Source organism: Pelophylax lessonae (assembly GCF_965119305.1).
Source record: "Pelophylax lessonae genome assembly, chromosome: 8".
Taxonomy (NCBI): domain Eukaryota; kingdom Metazoa; phylum Chordata; class Amphibia; order Anura; family Ranidae; genus Pelophylax; species Pelophylax lessonae.
The window spans coordinates 60,462,402-60,476,917 of NC_138775.1; the positions used below are offsets into that span (position 1 = coordinate 60,462,402).

Sequence of the window (14,516 nt, forward strand, 5' to 3'; positions counted from 1 at the left end):
ATGATCTGTTTTTTCTGGTTCTGGACAAACGATTTTTTTTTTTCTGTTTCTAGAGTCCAGTGTGGAATGTGGGGTGGAGTCCAGTGGGGAATGCCTGGCTAATTAATTTCCTTCTTCTTCATGGAAAGTCGGATCACAAGTCGCTTCAAATAAGATAAGGAGACAACTCCCATTGAAGTCTATGGGACAAGTCGGATACAAGTCGCCTCAAAGTAGTACAGGACCCTTTTCTGAAGTCGGAGCGACTTCAGTAGTGCCAATTAAGACGGCACTCATTGATTAACATTGCTTTTGTTGCATAAGTCGCCTCACAAGTCGCGGCAGTGTGAATGGACTCTTATGATATTGTTGGCAATTGGAGGTTTTTAGTAAGAAGTGTTGCAGTTTATTACCACTCAATTAGTTACATCCTTTTTCTGTGTTCAGTGCAGGTTCTAGACATAGGTGTTCTTTTTCTAATGTACTATGATACTGGTCAGTAAACACTGCAACTGTGTTTAAGTCATACCTTCTCGCAATTTATCATAATAGAAGTTCTGTATATCCCCTAAAAAATCTATACACAATAAATACACAAAAATATATACACACGTCTCTACTCAAAACCAGTAAATGTGTACTTCCTAAAGCTTTGACCTTGTAACTTTCTCTACCTCTTGCATCACCAATCAACTTCAAAGACAGGCCTAAATATGATTGGTGCTTGTAGAAAAATGTTCTCAGCATTGGCTCATTACTGGCAATTATATCCTCAGGTGTGCATCCAGCAACGGAGAACCCTAAAAAGCATGAAGTAAATCTTATGTAGTGGTTTTCCATAGCAAATTGTCCAGCTATACAGGAAACCAGTCTGAACCTCTCACAGTGTATTTCTGAACTGGAAATGCAAAGGGAAATAAGGCAGGAGACAGCCAACCTCAGAAAATGTGCATGCTCACGTAGGCATGAAAACATTGAAACATGAAAACATTTTACACACTGACCTGTGGTGGGTACAATTCAAGAGTACACTCTATGCATGCTGTCATTCCCGGTAAAATGACACGAGCATTTCCTTTAAAGCCTTCTGTACCTCCATCAATAAAAGGAATAACCGTGCTTTGCTGTACCTCTCCATCTTCATAATTTAAGAGGGATATCTAAGAATAAAGAAATAATAAATGTATAATGTATAACAGGGCTCAAAATCTCAAGTCCTGAGCTACTAGCCAGGCCTTAAGGGTTTCTCGCCACCAGCTACCCCACCCCACCCAACCCAACCCCTACCCTGCCCCACCCCTAAACATGTCCTCATAAATTATCTCATAAAATTACACTGTTAAATGTTTTTGCATGAATGCAGAAGTTGCAAAAATAAATATTAATAACAACTTTATCAGTGCAGCCTCACCAGTGCCCATCAGTGCAGCATCATCATCAGTGAAGCTTATCAGTGCTGCCTCACCAGTGCCAATCAGTGCAGCATGATCAGTGCCCATGAATGTAGCCTCACCACTGCCCATAGTTACATAGTACATAGTTACATAGTTAGTGAGGTTGAAAAAAGACATCAGTCCATCCAGTTTAACCTATGATGTGTGTGTGTGTGTGTGTTTGCTGTTAACCGTACATTGTATACCCCTGTATGTTGTGGTCTTTAAGGTGCCCATCTAATAGTTTTTTGAAACTATCAATGCTCCCTGCTGATACCACTGCTTGCGGAAGAGAATTCCACATCCTTACTGCTCTCACAGTGAAGAACCCCCTGCGTATTTTAAAGTTAAACCGCCTTTCCTCTAATTTTAGTGAGTGGCCACGTGTCTTATTGTATTCCTTTTCTCTGAATAGGTTTTTCCATATGTTAGGGTTGCCAGTACAATATTTGTACATTGATATCATATCCCCCCTCAATCGTCTCTTCTCCAGAGAGAATAAGTTCAGTGCTTGTAATCTTTCCTCATAGCTGATGTCCTCCATTCCCCTAATTATTTTTGTTGCCCTTTTCTGGACTTTCTCCAGTTCCAGCACACCCTTCCTGAGGACCAGTGCCCAGAACACTCCAGATGTGGCCGGACCAGAATCTTGTAGAGTGGGAGAATAATCTCTTTATTTCTGGAGTGAATCCCCTTTTTTATACATCCCAGTATTCTGTTGGCTTTGCTTGCAGCGGCTTGGCATTGCATGCCACTGCCAAGCCTGTTGTCTACCAGTACCCCCAGGTCCTTTTCCATCCTAGACTCACCCAGAGGTTCCCCCTAGTGAGAAGCTTGCTTTCTGGTTTCTGGCACCCAGGTGCATTACTTTACATTTTTCAACATTAAACCTCATCTGCCGTGTAGTTGCCCACCCCATAATTTTGTTCAGGTCCGCTTGTAAGGTTTCCACATCCTGCCCAGAAGATATTGGCCTGCTTAGTTTAGTATCATCCGCAAATACTGAGATTTTACTCGATATCCCCTCCTCTAGATCATTTATGAATAAATTAAACAGGATTGACCCCAGGACAGAACCCTGGGGGACCCCGCTTTCCACACCCGCCCAATCTGAGTACTCCCCATTAATCACCACCCTTTGCAACCTCCCCTGGAGCCAGTTCTCTATCCAGGTACTCACCTTATGGTCCATACCTACCTTCCTTAGTTTGAACAGTAAGCGTTTGTGGGGAACGGTGTCAAAGGCCTTTGCGAAGTCCAGGTACACCACATCCACAGGCTTACCTTTATCTAGGTGGCAGCTCACTTCATCATAAAAGGTTAATAGATTGGTTTGGCAAGAACGATTTTTCATGAATCCATGCTGATTACTACTAATAATACCGTTTTCATTACTAAAGTCTTGTATGTGGTCCTTTAACATCCCCTCCAAAATCTTGCAGACTACTGATGTTAGGCTGACCGACCTATAGTTACCCGGGATATATCTCGGCCCCTTTTTAAATATTGGTACCACGTTGGCTTTTTTCCAATCAGCTGGCACCATACCTGTCTGTAAACTATCCTTAAAGATCAAGAATAATGGTCTGGCAATCACCTGGCTGAGCTCTTTAACCACTTAAGCCCCGGAAGATTTTACCCCCATTCCGACCAGGGGGTATTTTGCGATTCGGCACTGCGTGACTTTAACGGAGAATTGCGCGGTCGTGCGACGCTGTACCTAAACTAATTTGGCGTCCTTTTTTTCCCACAAACAGAGCTTTCTTTTGGCGGTATTTGATCACCTGTGCGATTTTTTGATCACGCGCTATAAACAAAAAAAGAGCGTCCATTTTGCAAAAATAGCAATATTTTTCCCTTTTTTTTATATGAAATTCCCCCAAAAAAAAATGTAAAAATCAAAATTTTTTAAAATTTTCGGCCAATTTGTTTTATGCTACATATGTTTGGTAAAAAAAAAAATCGCAAAAAGCGTATTTTGATTGGTTTGCGCAAAAGTTATTGCGTTTACTAACTAAGGGAAAGATTTTTGTCATTTTTGTTGTTTTTTTTTTTTAACGCGTAATGGCGACGATCTGCGATTTTTTATGCGGTACTGCGACATTGCGGCGGACAGATCGGACCCTTGACTGACATTTTTGACACTTTTGGGGTTACCAGTGACATTTCTACAGTAATCAGTGCTATACATATGCACTGTTACTGTAAAAATACACTGGTAGTGAAGGGGTTAACTTTATTTGAGAGGGAGGGGCTGTGTGTGTCCCTAGGGGCGTGATTCTAACTGTGATTGGCTGGGGCTTCAGCTGTATGCAGAGTGATCAACAGATCTACATAGTAGATCCAGATGATCAGCTCTCATACAGCGAGGAGAATGACAGGCAGCTTGTTTACACAAGCTGCCTGACTTTCTCCCTCTCCCCCGCCGATCGTAGAGTGGCCGGCGGACATCGGGTCCGCCGGTCACACGCGCGGGGGGGTCCGTGACCACTCGGGAGCGGGGGCGCGCGCTCGCTCCCTAGACCCTCACAAGCTAGTGACGTAGACCTACGTCACTTTGCCTGTGAGGGGCTGACCGCCGACGTAGATAGTCGTGCGGCGGTCGGCAAGTGGTTAAGAACCCTCGGGTGCAAGCCATCTGGTCCTGGTGATATATTTATGTTAAGTTTCTCTAGTTTAGTTCTAAGTCTATCTTCTGTTAGCCATGGCGGTATTTCCTGAGATGTGTCGTTAGTTTGGCCTTACAAGCTGGGTTAGTGTAGCCCCCCCAATTCTCTTGTGAAGACTGAAGAGAAGAAATTATTTAACACTACCGTCTTTTCCCTGTTCTCTGTGGCCAAAACTCCCTTATCGTCTTTGATGGGGCCAATGTGTTCTGGCCTCGCTTTCTTACTGTTTATATACTTAACCCCCTTAGCGGTATCCCCAAGCGTGACTCGGGGTGGATTTTTCCTGCTACTATTGGTATCCCGAGTCACGCTCTGGGTGGATGTGCAGAGCATACAGCGGTATCACTTACCTTCTCTTGGCGATCCAGCGATGATCTCCCATTGCTGTGATCGCCAGCCGAGATCCCCGCCGCTCATCCGTCGGTATGAGGACTTCCTGGTTCCGTTCCCTGCAGCAGCAATGCTGCATGGGAGCGGAACTAGGGAGGGAAATACAAAGTTGCACCAAACATAAACATATAAAAATCTGAGAGGATTACACTGTATCACTTTGGTAAAAGACACAGTGCCCTTTCAGTGCCCCTTGCCATTGTCATTTGTGAGAAATAAAATCATTTAAAAATGGCATCAAAAAAGCGCTGTCCTACATATGCGCTTTTGGATCAGATGAGCGACTGCGACAAGGAGCTGCTCGCAGAACAGTGACAGTGAGTCGTGGGGAGATTTGTCATCTGACTCTGACACCGACACTGATCCAGAAAGTGACGCCGATGATCCCACACCTGACCTAAGTGATGTGCGCACTTGGTGCCCTCTAAACAGCGATGCGGACAAGGCAGCGCCCCCGAGATTACGATTCACTGGATCTCCTGGGATGAAGGTTCATGTGGAGAGTGACAACCCTCTGGCGTACCTGAAATTATTTCTGAGGAGGTAATTCTAAAAATCGTCACTGAAACCAACCGCTACCATGAGCAGCAATCCGCTACGCTGCACGCCAGATTTTCCAGATCCAGAAAATGGGAACCGGTCAGTATAGAGGACATCTGGAAGTTTCTGGGACTCATCATCCTTCAGGGGGTGGTCGGGAAACCGCTCCAGAAATGGTATTGGACCACCAATAAGATGCTGGCCACTCCATTTTTTGGCACAGTGATGTCCGCATATCGTTTTTCACTGTTCATTAAAAATTTACACTTCGCCAACAACGAAGAGTTTGATGAGGCCACACATCCTGCGCCCAAACTCAAAAAAATCTGGGAGGGGTGCCAAATGATTGTCACCAACTTCCAGCGGACCTATGTGCCAGACAGGGATGTCAGTGTGGACGAAAGTCTGATGGCCTACAAGGGACGCCTGAGCTGGATACAATTTATTGCATCCAAAAGAGCGCAGTTCAGCATCAAATTTTATATGCTCTGTGAGTCGTCCACAGGATATATATGGAATGCTATCATTTACACCGGGAAAGGTACCAAGTTCAATCCCAGGTACAGCGGCTATGGGATGGCCACATCCTCTGTCCTTTCACTGCTGGACCCACTGCTGAACCAGGGATATTGCGTGACAACGGACAATTTTTACACCTCCGGAACTTTATGAGGTTTTGCTCCTAAACAAAACAGATGAGTATGGTACTGTTAGGCCAAACCGGCGTGACATGCCATCAATGTTTAGCAGGAATAAGCTAAAAAAAGGAGAGATGGTTGCCTTTCAAAAGGGTAAAATGATGGCAATGCGGTGGAGAGACAAAAAGGACATGTGTCTCATGAGCACCGTGCACAGCACCTCCACTGCCATGGTCCGCACAAAACACGGAACAGATGTGCTGAAGCCCCAAGTCGTGATCGACTATAATCACACAATGGGAGGTGTCGACCGAGCCGATCAGGCATTTTACCCGGCGATGCGGAAGCAACAAAAAAAGTACTACAAAAAGATTTTCAGGCATCTCCTTGAACAGTGCCTTTGGAACGCCTATATCCTTTACAAAGCCAACACTACCATACCCCTTGTTCATTCGGACTTTATCTGGAAGGTAGCTGAGCAGATTTTCGTCAACCACCCGACACCATCAGTATCTGCTAACAGACCCGGACGACGCGCTGTTGACGTTGGCAATCCAGAACGCCTGACAGGCTGTCATTTTGTAGACTTTGTACCGCCAACCGCAAGAAAGTTGGCGCCTACCAGGATGTGCGTCGATTGCTGTTCTAAGAAGGATGGCAATGGAAGAAAAGTCCGAAAGGAAACAAGGTACTATTGTCCTGATTGCAACGTTGGACTTTGTCTAGTTCCATGCTTCAAACTGTTTCACACTCAGGATGTGTATTGAATTTCTTTGTTTGACAAATTTCATTATTTTTCATTGCATTATTGAATAAAATTATATTATTGATTAGATTATAATTTATGTGTTTGTGTTTCAAATTTATCACATCTGGGATGTCTACTAGAGTCTTGTTTTGGTAAGTTTTAAGTAAGTATTTACTAAGAATTGTAGGCCTTCAATCCTTAACGCCAAATTTCCATGCAAAAAATTGTACCGCTTTTGGTACATAATTCCTGACAAAATCATACTGCCAGGGAGGTTAAAGAATTTCTTGGGGTTCTTTTTACTCTCTTCCGCTATATGTCTCTCGTGTTCTATTTTAGCCGCCCTGATTTCGTCTTTACATTTCTTATTACACTCTTTGTAATGCTTGAATGCTGCCAATGACCCCTCAGTCTTGTATTTTTTGAAGACCTTTCCTTTAGCATTAATATGCATTTTTATGTTGGAGTTTAGCCACCCAGGGTTTAGTTTTGCTCTTTTAAATTTATTTCCCTTTGGAATGCACTGGTCAATCCCTTTGTTAAGTATGCTTTTGAAGCACTCCCATTTTTCCTCTGTGTTCTTTGTTCCCAGGGTTCTATCCCATTTGATATTTTCTAGCAGAGAGCGCAGTTTTGGGAAATTGGCCTTATATTGCCCTTGTGTTTACTATTACTATAATTAATACTGAAACGAATTGACCTATGGTCACTGTTCCCTAAGTTGTCCCGTATTTCTATATCCGTGAGCAGGTCTGTATAGTTGGTAATCAGTAGGTTAAGTACCGCATTGTTTCTTGTCAGTGCATTCACCATCTGACCCATGAAATTGTCCTGAAAAACATTTAGGAACTGCCGAGCCTTGGCTGAATGCGCGGTTCCTTCTGCCCAGTCTATATCTGGATAATTAAAGTCCCCCATTATAATGACATTTCCCATCCTTGCTGCCAATCCTATCTGTAAAAGGAGGTCCGCCTCCCCCTCCTCCCTCTGGTTTGGGGGCCTATAGCATACGCTCAATATTACCTTCCCCACAGTGCCTTCCCTTTGAAGTTCTACCCATAGGGATTCTGCCTCGTCCATAGCTCCATTATTATTATCATCCCTCATATTTACCTGTACACTGTTCTTAATATACAGACATACCCCTCCCCCTATTTTACCTTCTCTATCTCTGCGATAAAGGGAATACCCCTGAATGGTCGCCATCCAGTCATGAGAGCTGTCAAACCAAGTCTCAGTTATCCCCACAAAATCTAAGTCCTCCTCAAACATCAGCAGCTCCAGCTCTCCCATCTTGTTAGCCAGTCAATGCAGACTGACCAGTGCCCATCAATGCCCCCTCACCAGTGCCCATCAATGCAGCCTCACCGGTGCCCATCAATGCAGCCTCACCGGTGCCCATCAATGCAGCCTCACCGGTGCCCATCAATGCAACCTCACCAGTGCCCACCAATGCAGCCTCACCAGTGCCCACCAATGCAGCCTCACCAGTGCCCACCAATGCAGCCTCACCAGTGCCCATCAATGCAACCTCACCAGTGCCCATCAATGCAACCTCACCAGTGCCCATTAATGCAACGTCAACAGCGCCCATCAATGCAACCTCACCTGTGCCCATCAATACTGCCTAATGTGTGCCCGTCAATGCAGCCTCACCTGTGCTCATCAATGCAGCCTCACCTGTGCCCATCAATGCAGCCTCATCTGTGCTAATTAAGCAGCCTCACTAGAGCCCATCAATGCTGCCTAACGTGTGCCCCTCAATGCTGCCTCACCTGCGCCCCTCAATGCTGCCTCACCTGCGCCCCTCAATGCTGCCTCACCTGCGCCCCTCAATGCTGCCTCACCTGCGCCCCTCAATGCAGCCTCACATGCGCCCGTCAATGCAGCCTCACCTGCGCCCGTCAATGCAGCCTCACCTGCGCCCGTCAATGCAGCCTCATCTGTGCTAATTAAGCAGCCTCACCAGTGCCCATCAATGCTGCCTAACGTGTGCCCCTCAATGCTGCCTCACCCGCGCCCATCAATGCTGCCTCACCTGCGCCCGACAATGCTGCCTCACCTGCGCCCGACAATGCTGCCTCACCTGCGCCCGACAATGCTGCCTCACCTGCGCCCATCAATGCAGCCTCACCTATGCAGGGGAAGAGAAAGGAGAAAGGAAAGCCAACCAGATAATCACAGAGTGGCGATTGCCCCGCTGTTAAAGCTTTCATTTGAATTGCTGGGCGCGCGCTGTCACACACAGTCCCAGCTCTTGGATTGGCTCCTATTATAGACATCACACGTCCCGGCATTGGACCAGTATTCTGTCCATCAAAGGCGCCAGGCCAGGAGGTGGTGACGTGTGTGAGGCGAGTGCCCGGCAATTCAAATGAAAGCGGTTAAGGCGGGGCGATCCCCGCTCTGATGATCTGGCCGGCTTTCCTCTTCCTCTCCTCTCTTCCCCTGGGCGATCGCTGGGAGAACGGCTCCCGAGGCAGCCCCACACTCACCCTTTAATCATTTTCCACTTGCAAAATGCGAGAAGGTGAGTGGAAAATTTGAGGGCTGGTGTATAATACCTGAAGTTTTAGGAAGCAATCGGCCACTCCTCTAATGTGGAAAAAAAAAAAAAAACAACTCTACCAGAGACGGATTTCAGTTTTTGGGGAAAGCTGGAGAGTTAAACCACCTGACAATGCATAAACAGCCAATGTTTTCGACAGAGTGAGGAAGCTTAACAGCCCTTAGAGGTGGTGGCTGCATTAGTTACCTTTTTAAAGCGGTATTAAATCCAAAACCAAAAATGCAATATATTGGAGCTTACCAATCCTTATATGTGATGGGTGTACTGGTCTGATCTTTTTTTTTTTCCCCCTTTTGTTTTCACCTGGTGATCTGGCCAATAACACACCTCCTGTATTAGAGTTACCCCACTCTGGATTAAGAAGCACAGGGACACCTTTGGATAGCAACATTGTTAATCTGGCAGAGGGGAGTGTTAGATGTATTAGCAGATTTAGATGCACTAATAAATTGAATGTCAAACTCAAGCTCACACTGCAGTTACACAAGCAGAGACAGCAACAGTTTTTGGTTTTTTTTTAGGATAAAGGTTTTACATCAGTAAATAAAAAGTTGATTCTTGTAAGCACGCCTGTCAGCGGTAATTGGTGACTGTAGGAGAGCTTGTTCTGTTTAAAACCAACAGACTTTACTAGCTGGATAAAAAATGTGCAAAAAAGCTATCAGCGCAGTTATGTGAATAGAAAAAAAAATTATTTTTGAAAAAAATATATCCGGCAGCCACCACCAGATAGTGTTATCCACTTCCACAATATAAGTAATTCAAAACAAACAGGTGCTGCGCCAGAAAAATGAATAGTAAATATGTAAAAAAAAAATATATATGTATAATGACAATATGTGTAAATAATAAGCTAACTCAATGACCTTAAGGCTACATTCACACCTGAGCGTAGCGTTTTTCGCGCGTTTTTTACCGCAATTTTACCGCGATTTTTGCGGCGTTTTTTACCGCGATTTTACCGCGATTTTTACCGCGATTTTTGTGCAGGCGTTTTTAGATTGAATAGAGATCAATGGAAAACGCCTGTAATCTGCCCAAAAAGAAGCTCATGTACTTTTTTGAGCGTTGGGCGTTTTGTATACAGCGTCAAAACGCTCAGATGTGAACAGGGGCCATTGAAATGAATAGGATTTGTCATTTGTCTTGTTGGGCGTTTTGAGAGCTGATCCTAGAGCAGAAAAACGCCCCAAAAACGCCCCAAAACGCCTAGATGTGAACGGAGCCTAAATCATTAGTGCTTCCCAATATCACACAAAAAAAATCAAAAAATAAATAAGTGTCAATAAATCAATATGTGCATACACTCAAAACCATGAAATTAAATGTCCATAAAATAGGTGCATTCCAATCCTCAAAGTAATGGCCACCACAGAAGTGATTAATATATGGTATTGTGCTTCACTCCACCGCAACCAGAGATCAAAGCCTCTCACCTCAAGACAGCTTTTTTACCCCTCTGGGGTCACAGGCAGATGTCACCAAATGGTAAGGAGGTCTCAGACGGATGCACAGGGACCTCTACTGTTGAAGTCAGCGCCCAATAGGCTTAGATGTAACACGTATAGGGGGCAGAGCCTTCCCTGCTGCGCGATCTAATTTTTACAAGCATGACTCCAAGTGGCTGTTTGTGAGTATATTGATTTTAATAAACGGCTGTTACCAGCTTATCCACACGGAGAGCATTAGATTTATTTTTGCTTCTTTGCTTATGTGGTGATCTCTATGTGCCCTGTGTGAAAGCGGCACCATCGCTGTTACCTTGTCCCTGTGCATCCGTCTGAGACCTCCTTACCATTTGGTATCATCTGCCTGTGACCCCAGAGGGGTAAAAAAGAAGTTTTTGACTCAGTGTTCTGGGTCAAATCTTCAGGTGAGAGGCTTTGATCTCTGGTGGCGGTGGAGTGAAGCACAATATCATATATTAATCACTTCTATGGTGGCCATTACTTTGAGGATTGGAATGCACCTATTTATGGACATTTAATTTCATGATTTTGAGTGTATGCACATATTGATTTATTGACATTTATTTTTGTGTGATATTGGGAAGCACTTATGATTTAAGGTCATTGAGTTAGCTTATTATTTACACATATTGTCATTATACATATATTTAATTTTTTTGACATATTCACTATTCATTTTACTAGCTGGATAATCGGATGAAAATAAAGGAAAGGAAGCCTAAACAAGAAAACAATTGCAGCCATCACATCTAAGAATTGGTAAGCTGCAATAACTTAAATGTTTACTGTTGGGTTTAATACAACTTTACATTTTTTTTTTCCACCTGGTAATGCTGCAATTAATATACATCCTGCCCTAGGGTGGATATGCAAAGTGCATTGCATCTATGAAGGGAGACGAAGCTGCTTTCCCGGTTCAAAATTCTCGTCTGCTTCTCTTCATCTCCATATATAGGGGGCAAAGGAACTTGAAGCTTACAAGAAGTGGCTTGGAAGGAAGACTATATTGTTTGCGCTTTCAGTTCAACTCATCAGAAGTGACAAAGACGCTGCTTTTCTGGCAAGATCAGAAGGTAGTTTCTTTACTTGCTAAAAATGTCCATAGCTTGAAAAAAATGTTTTAAAACCAATGCAGCCACCACAGGTAAATATCGGTGAGCTATACAGATATATTACATTTCTGCTTTTGGATTTAGATATTCTTCAAATCTCTTGGAGAATCCTGTAGTAAAAATCTTTTGAATTTGTGTTATAAGGCCTGTCTGCTATATAAGGAGGGTCCCCACCCTCGCTTTTGGATTTCTAGCTTTATTTCCGTGATGGAGAATGCACAAGAGGAATGGGAATACCCAAGTATGGGAGCAGAATAGAGCCAGAACTATGGCAGCAGATAGCAGGTGCAATGCCAGGCTTATGCAAACTCTCAGTAAAAGCAGTCTGCTTGTACCTCCTACATGGACAGATACTGGAGAGCAGAAAGATCAATGAACAACGAGATCGCTTTTCAGCATCCTCGCAGTGCACTGAGAACTACAAGCTGTCTGCCACAATGGCAGCGCTGTTTTCAAATTGTGACAGCGGGTGTGGGGAGAGAATCCCCCGCCTGCTGTCACAATGGGAGGAAATCGACAGTGCAGGGCTAGGTTGCTGAACATGTTACACTCTAAATACTAAATCTATTTGCATACTACAAATAGAGCAGCGCAATACCCAAATTTCTGTCCACAGGCTTCACAGTTATCAGTTAAGTTCACAGTTAAGCCAGTTATCGGCTTTTCTTTCCACGGATTATCAGTAAAGTCCAACCAGTGCCCACCAGCATTGCCAATCAGTGCCGCCAATCAGTGCCCCATCATCAGTGCCCATCAGTGCAGCCTCATCAACGCACATCAGTGAAGGAGAAAAATTACCTGTTTTCAAAATTTTAAAACAAACTATAACATTTTAAAACAAACTATAAAAAATGTTTTGTTTTTTTTTTTTTTTTCAAAATTTTTTATTTAGTTTAGCAAAAAATAAAAGACCCATTAGTTAATAAATACTACCAAAAGAAAGCTTTATTTGTGTTAAAAAAATTATAAAAATTTCATAGGGTTGCATGACCGCGCAATTGTCGTTCAAAGTGTGACAGCGCTGAAAGTTGAAAATTGGCCTGGGCAGGAAGGGGGTCAAATTGTACAGCAGGCAAGTGGTTAATAAAGAGGTTTATTGCACTACTAGGGAATGCGCATCCCTGGTCTGTTTTTTGTTTAGATTGTCCACAAACCTTGTTTTGGCAGTTCAAGGGATGGCTCCAAAGATCCTGATATAGTGAAGGCCTCAACACTGATTCAGGGCCAGTTCACACCACATGCAGTCTAGTGTGTTTTCTTCTGCATCAAAAACGCATGGATAAGTAGGTTGTATGGTTTCCAATGGCATAGTTCACACCAGAGCTAGCAGTTCTAGTGCGTTCCAGTTTCAGAAAAAAAAAAGAACATGCTGCATTTTTCCTACACTGGACTGTACCGAAACCTCTCTGATGATGTCAACTGTGTGACGATACACGTAAGGCGGACCGAGCACTCTGATGTGTAGCACGCTTTCCATACCGCAGATTTTACTCTGCCTGCCTTTTTAAATTGTATTCATGTAAGTGCAATACTTTAATAAAATTTGCCTGTTTGTACATATTACGCTATTGGCCCCCTCTTATCCTTCCGAGGCGGTGTCATTTTTGCTGGTGAATGAGAGAGGTTTGGGCTTGTTTCCATCTGCATTATACCTTTACTGAAGAGCCTAGGAGCCATTTCTGGTTGGAGGATGTGAGAGGGGTGCTTCTATTACAATGTTCACTCTGATTTTCCTGGCTTTGTCTGACCACTCTGTAACAAGAGGGTCAGACCTTCCGGTAAGGAGTTTGGCTGTCACTACTGGGTGATATTATGCTTTTCCTACTGTGTACACCGGTGACTGGATGATCTGGATTGGTCCTCCCTCTTTCTTCTTTTTAAGGACTCTGGGACTTTTTTATGATTTGAGGATTCTCATTTATTTACATATATTTTTATATGTATATTCACTATTGGCGCTGCTTCTATTGTGTTATTGTTATTTATAGGATTGTAATCTGCCTATTTAGCTGGCTGCCTTTGTTGTCATAATTTTTTGCAGGTTCTCCTTAGATTCTGAGCGCAAATATCTCTCTCCCTTTTTTTGTACTGATACACTGTAAAATGCACTGGAACGCACAACAAACGCACATGTCCTTATTTAAGGTTAAGAAAAAGATTTTTTGGCTGGTCACACCCGATTGCGAAAGTGGGAACCATGGTGATCTAAATATGTAATTTTTTTGATTGTGATTAAACAGTGGGTAAACACCCAACTGGATTGGTCCCACAGAAAATGATGATCCTTATTGTTGTTTAAATTCTTCGTTATTCAATATAAAATACTCACGGTTCTAAACCATTTAATTTCATTGTGGCCCACACTTAGTCACTAAATTACTTAAGTGGCCTGGGGCTCTTCAAAAGGTTGAGCACACTAGCCGTAAAGTAAGAATGTTTTCAAAAATATGTATATTAATTGATTACTTTTATCAATTTACATAATGCAAAGAGTGAACAGAAAAAAAAAAAAAAAAATCTTTGGCTTCAAACCAGCATCAATGCTTAAGCCCCGTATACACGGGCTGAACGCCAGCTGACATGGCAGCCGGTCCAACAGAAGCCAGCTGTTTGGCTGGCTTCTGTCGGGACGAGCATGCTGGAAAACCAGCAGCCAAACGGTTCCCGATCAGCGTTCTCAGCCATGGCGGAGAGCGCTGATCGGAGTGTTCTGGTGGGGGGCGTCCCCCTGTCAAAACAAAGCAGCTCAGCAGGGGAGATCGTTGTACTAACATTGGATGGTTAGTACAGTGTTTCCGACCAGAGCTGACAGCTTTTTTTCGTTCAACCCGGAGAAAAACTAATAGTGTGTACCAGGCTTTACACTTGCACAAAGTCAGGGATTTTGTAGGATTAGAGTCAGGTGTATGGCCAATTATACCAAGCAGGTGCTAAAGATGAAATATGTCATATGTAGGTTTAAACACGGT

General features: G+C 43.7%; 1 protein-coding gene across 1 annotated transcript in view; it reads right to left on the reverse strand.

Moving 5' to 3' along the window:
• The window catches only part of UBA3 (ubiquitin like modifier activating enzyme 3), a 71,454-nt gene that overhangs the window by 20,700 nt on the left and 36,238 nt on the right, over positions 1-14,516 (reverse strand). Inside the window, exon 9 of the mRNA XM_082265575.1 lies at positions 984-1,139. Within this exon, the coding sequence (XP_082121701.1) occupies positions 984-1,139 (156 nt within the window). The remainder of the gene's footprint in view (positions 1-983; positions 1,140-14,516) is intronic.